Genomic DNA, 6,017 nt, shown 5'->3' on the forward strand with positions numbered 1-6,017 from the left:
GGTGAAAGCTAGGATCCTTTATTGATGTCACTTGTTCAATCCACTTCAATCAGTCTAGGTCCAAAAGTATTAACAGCTTCTACCCCCAAGTCATAAGACTCCTGAACGGCTAATCAAATGGCTTCCCAGACTATTTACATAGAACTGCAATGCTGCTGGGTTTTTCAGAATCAACCGTTTTCCGGATGTATCAAGAATGGTCCACCACCCAAAGGACACCCAGTCAACTTGACACAACTGTGGGAAGCATTGGAGTCAACATGGGCCAGCACCATGTGGAACACTTGACACCTTGTCGAGTCCATGCCCTGCTGAATTGAGGTGTACAAAACATTTGGAACACATTCCTAATACTGAGTTACACCCTCTTTTGATGGACCATTCTTGATAAAACACAGGAAACTGTGGAGTGAAAAACACAGCAGTGTGCAGTACTTGATACACTTAAACCGGTGCACCTGGCACCTACTACCATAACCCGTTCAGTTTATCATCCATTTATAGGTCCAAAAATGTACGTAGCAACCAAGGATTCCAGCTTTAAGCAGAAATATTAATAACAATATAATGATAGGAAAAAAATCACATGGCTATAAATTATAGGAATATAATGACGGTTAGTGATACTAGCTAATGGTTGCAGCTGAAAAACAAAACAATGAACTTGCTATAATTGAAAAGCAGCATTGAATGGAAAATCACAAATGATTTTGCTGCATGTTGATCAGACACTCGCTCTGGGGAAAACCACAAATATTCGCTAGTATGAGAAAGTGTTCTCTTGATGGATCACTCCTATGGAATGTTGTATAAACTAGGACATAGGCCTACACAAAGACCAACTTCTGATAGGGAAGCATTGAAAAAATGCAATGACATCACAATCACAAGTGATCTTCTCAGGCCACCTTATGATGGAACACGCAGATTAAAAAAGCAAACGCACAAACGTGCCATTTTCAGAGGCCATATCTTCTTTAAACACAAATATCACAAGTAAGAATGAGTAAACAATGTAATTGTGTTGTGTTAGCTCAAACGTGTGTATCATTGAACTAGGTGCAAGAGTTGTTACAGCTAACAAGGTTGGCCTTTTTTCAGTAGAAAAAAACACTACATGAAAGTACAGTTTAACTGTGCCTGATGTTTACCAAAAAGGCATCATTCTATTTTTAAAACAGACCATCATCAACTGACTGTCAACAACCAACATTTAAAGAACAACCCCAATTTTGTCTGTCTGGTTGTGCAGAATACAGCAAAGACTGTACAGGTGGAGAAAAAGATTGACATTGTTTCAAGGAATACTCTTACCGGCCATTATACCATGACAAATATGACAGATTTCCAACAAGCTCTACGCTTTACAAGAATACAGAAGTAGAACAAAAGAATTGTGAAATCTGGTTAATGTGCATCCTGTGTTTTTTTTAATGAGGGAACACAATATGCCCCAGTATGGCTATTCTTTAGCATGGAATGCCAAGTCACCAGGGCTGAACAAATAAACATAGCACATGCATGCTAGAAACAGTGGACTTGAATATTACACATACAAGGTTGAATAAAAATGTATGCTTTTTGCAGCATCAAATGAGGTCATAGACGCATGTGTTGCATTGCACGGACTGATTCACCAGCCCTCTTGACCAAGACCTTACACCCTGTGAAAAGAAAGTAGAAAGCATATTTGAAGTCCCAGTGAAGAAGGAAGTGATGACATTAAGTGGTTCCCTTCCAGTCGGTCTCATACACACCACCTGCCCAAAAAACGAAATATCTCATGCATCAGCACACTACTTAGAACAGGGATAGGCTTTTTATTGGGAAATGAGGGAAATAAAATGTTACAATATTTTACAAAACAGACAGCAAATGCTTTGTCTATTAAATTGATTTAAAAAAAATATATAAATTAAATTACTCAGTTGTCATTATTGTAATAGCATAAAAAGTTGACAAAATCACACTCATGGTTAAGAAACAAATATGAGCAATCCAAACGCCAACAGAGATATACTTGTCAATGCAACTCAACTACCAAATGAAAATTTCAGGTCAGCAATGTTTAGTATCTACGTAAACTTCAATTGACAAACCAACATCCAAACCAACAATATACAACAGGTACCTCATAAAAAGTTGAGCAACTAGGAAATTCCCAAATTATCAGGAAATTAAGCATCTTGCATACCAAAGACAGGCACATTTTCAGTTTCCACATAGTAGTATCATTGTATTGTAACTCATTGTGTTACTTCAAACTAGGTGATTAAGGAAATGTAATCTGTCATTTGACAACAATTTATAGAGATAGATATGTTTATTGTACATACATTGAAGCAGATTGATTTAGTGCCACCTTGTGGACATAGGTAGTGTTGCTCAAAACAGATCAATGTATTTACAATTCTGTAAAATAATTGAATCATTGACCAATCAATGGACACGTTTACAAAAAAAGAAAATACCAACACAAATGCTCTCTAATCACAACTATGTTCTGATTGCTTTGAGTTTGTCAGGTCTTCTGTCTTTGCCACAGTATAAAATGCTATAGAACAGGACTTGCGTCCAAAACAGAAGCCGAGGTTCCCGTATGACTTGAAAATAAGAATTGAAGATGGTGATAGTCCTTATTATAGATCCTGACAGGAGTTGCTTACTTCTCTGTCCTTTGAGCCTCTGAGCTCAGTCTCATTACTACACTCCAACAGGATCACAGGTCTATGGTTCCTTTGACTTTAAATTTCTTTGCGGATCGCTCGCTTGAGCGGAGTTCAAACTTGCTACCGTAGATATGGGAGACAAAGCCATCGATCTCCACAGCAAACACACTGTTTCGCTTCGGTATGACTGCAGAAGAAGGAGAGATAAGGAAGAAAAGTTTGTCAGTTTGGCAGTTGAATAACAGCAGACTTAACGAGTACCTAAACAAAAAGGTACTGAAATGTGGCGTACAAACCTTTCAGTTTGTCCTCCTTTGTGATGATTTTGAAGACATGTTTCATCTCCTGCACTAGGATTCCTGTGGTGCCTACATACGAGGGGCATTTGGACCTGGCCACTGTTTCACACACGCAAAAACATTGGTGATCATTACATACACATGATTATATACAATGTGCCATAGATGTGCTAATTAAGATCCTGAAGACTGGCATCGATTAGTGACAGTAACAGCAAACGTTTTTGGACCAAATAAACAAACTCACCTGTAAGAATGGCACCATGAAAATCAGCCTTCAACAGCCTCTGCTGAATTGTCTGTGGGTTGCTTCAACATAGATGTCATGTTATTAGGATTTAACATTCTAGCCATACAAAAAGCTTTGTCCTACATGAACCAAATAAAATGCTTTTCTTACCTCTCTGGTTTCAATCCGTTGCACAGATCTCTGATGTACTGTTCCCATAGCTCATGCAAGGGCAAGAAAAGCTCATATCTACAGAGATAAAAATAATAACAAGCGTGTAAAAAAATAAATACACCTTATTAGGATGTAAACCTAACATGTCAGAGCAGTGTAAACAACATATCTAGTCCTACTACAAGGAAAAAGCATGTACAAACTTTTGATGCTCTGGTTTCAGCTGAAAGACCTTCATCTCTCTCCTTTGTTTAGCATTGAGACCCTTGGCTCTCTTTTTGTTTTTCTTTTTCTTCTCCTTTTTTGCATACTTTAGAACCACAGCCTTGTGAAGCATGAAGTCGCCGATTTCCTTCTTGCTCATACCCGGTAAACTGTTCTTCAGAAAGCCATTTGTGAACATCTCCGCCTGCTTATCACTCTGAGACTGTATGGGCACCAGAACAGACATATCCCATCACGAGACAACTATAACTAACAGGCTAGTTAGGCTATGTATCTAGCTTGTCTGCACAACTGAAAACAGTTAGGCTATGTGACAGCATATTTAAGTGATAATGCCTGAGAAGCTGGTGTTTGAAGGATATATTAGTAGAGGGCCCAGCAAACCATGCCATTATATCCTCCAAACACTGGCTTTGAAAGCATTATCACTTTTATACAACGGGTTACCAACATATTCAAATAATGACTGACATAGTATGAATTTACTCATACTATTCCATCCTTTCACAAGATATAGTTCCAACACAAATCTAGGGCTGCTACCCAAGCCGGCTGGTCGTTCATTCTATTGGTTCGTTTGCGAACCACCCAGTTTATAATGGTGAATATGTTAAAGAGTGTCTGTGATTAGATCCTAACAGCAGACTACCTAGTTGCAGTGGAAGGCTTTCTATAAATGCCTGTCTCAGGTTGTGTCCAACCTAATTCCTGGCTACATAATGATAGCGAACACGACAGTATCACAACAGCACCGTAGGATACCCACCACTATACCCAGAATGTGTCCCTGATCAGGAGGTAGGCTAGCCTGCACGAGTCCTAGAAGATAAGAGAACAAATGTTACGTTATCAGTTAGCATTTTAGCTAATGTTGTGAGATGTAGCTAGGAACAACACATATGCTAACGTTCGTAAACGTGTAGCTAGCTAATCTTTAAATAATGAACAACGAATGGATTCATGTGAGTAATAGTTCGTTTAAAAAATACAGGTTAGGATACTCACTCTCCATATTTCAACTGGTACGCAAGTATGTCTGTAGAAGCCACAGCTCCAGTTGTAAAATAGCTAGCTAGCACTCAACTTTGACAATGCATGTATTCACAACACATGGGACTATCGTACGCAGGCGCACAGCTGTAACACTGACTTAGGCCGTCGAGAGGCTATGGCTAGTGCTATATGGGATCATTGAGACGTTCCTACCGTAAACCTAGCCCTTTATCATGACTATTTGTTCCATTACATTACACATAAGAGTCATTGGAGGAAGGCGTCTTCTGTATGGGGGTGTTTTGTTAAGAACCCTAATGCTTGGTCTGAACATTAACACGCACCGCTTACGGTCATAGCCGCGTGAAGTAGGGGTGCTGAGGGTGCTGCAGCACCCCCCTCCGAAAATTCTGAAAAATGTCTATACACTACGATTCAAACGTTTGGGGTCACTTAGAAATGTCCTTGTTTTTGTCAATTAAAATAACATCAAATTGATCAGAAATACATTGTAGACATTGTTAATGTCGTAAAGGACTATTGTAGCTAGAAACAACAATTTTGTTATGGAATATCTACATAGGCGTACAGAGGCCCATTATCAGCAACCCTCACTCCTCTGTGTTCCAATGGCACATTGTGTTAGCTAATCCAGGTTTATCATTTTAAAAGGCTAATTGATAATTAGAAAACCCTTTGCAATTATGTTAGCACAGCTGAAAGCTGCTGTACTTAGCGGCGGCGGCTCTACCCTTTAGCTGAGTGCCCTTTAGCTGAGTGCGGATGTTGCCTGTAATCCATGGCTTCTGGTTGAGGTATGTACGATCGATCACAGTGATGACGACATCATCAATGCACTTATTGATGAAGCCAGGGACTGATGTGGTATACTCATCAATGCCATCAGAAGAATCCCAGAACATATTCCAGTCTGTGCTAGCAAAACAGTCCTGTAGTTTAGCATCTGCTTCGTCTGACCACTTTCTTATTGACCGAGTCAATGGTGCTTCCTGTTTTAGTTTTAGCTTCTAGACAGGAAATCAAGAGGATATAATTATGGTCAGATTTGCCAAATGGAGGGCGAGGGAGAGCTTGTATGGGTCTCTGTGTGTGGTGTAAAGGTGGTCCAGAGTTGTTTTCCCTCTGGTTTCACATAGTGTGGTCTTCAGCTTATCATGAGATACTCTACCTCAGGTGAGCAAAACCTTGAGACTTCCTTAGATTTTGTGCACCAGCTGTTGTTTACAAATATGCATAGGCCGCCAATCAAAGCTACTGTACATACAACTTGATTTGACTTCATTTTATCTGTGGCCAATGGCACTTCTAATGTAACTCTATGGCAGCTCCCAAGGGGCTAGAATTTTCTAGCTCTACCCATAGACTTGGCGGTGACGTAGTGTCCCAATGAGTGACAGAACACTGAGC

At 39.7% G+C, this 6,017-nt stretch overlaps 1 protein-coding gene across 1 annotated transcript; it reads right to left on the bottom strand.

Moving 5' to 3' along the window:
* On the bottom strand, nucleotides 1–4,733 carry LOC139411353 (POP4 homolog, ribonuclease P/MRP subunit). The gene is made up of 7 exons (XM_071157620.1): nucleotides 4,602–4,733; nucleotides 4,363–4,415; nucleotides 3,575–3,798; nucleotides 3,369–3,446; nucleotides 3,216–3,277; nucleotides 2,966–3,067; nucleotides 1–2,856 (listed from the first exon to the last, which is right to left on the bottom strand). Exons 1-7 carry the CDS (start codon nucleotides 4,606–4,608, stop codon nucleotides 2,720–2,722), a joined length of 663 nt encoding a protein of 220 aa, XP_071013721.1. The 5' UTR covers nucleotides 4,609–4,733; the 3' UTR covers nucleotides 1–2,719.
* Nucleotides 4,734–6,017: the final 1,284 nt, after the last annotated feature.

Source organism: Oncorhynchus clarkii, chromosome 6 (assembly GCF_045791955.1).
Source record: "Oncorhynchus clarkii lewisi isolate Uvic-CL-2024 chromosome 6, UVic_Ocla_1.0, whole genome shotgun sequence".
Taxonomy (NCBI): Eukaryota; Metazoa; Chordata; class Actinopteri; order Salmoniformes; family Salmonidae; genus Oncorhynchus; species Oncorhynchus clarkii.

What these genes read in the sequence shown, in the direction of transcription:
- LOC139411353 (XM_071157620.1), bottom strand. An exon ending in CTGAAACCAGAGCATCAAAA is followed by an intron (nt 3,447 to 3,574) that starts GTTTGTACATGC and finishes TTATCTCTGTAG; the next exon opens with ATATGAGCTTTTCTTGCCCT. An exon ending in AAAGGAGGACAAACTGAAAG is followed by an intron (nt 2,857 to 2,965) that starts GTTTGTACGCCA and finishes CTTCTTCTGCAG; the next exon opens with TCATACCGAAGCGAAACAGT.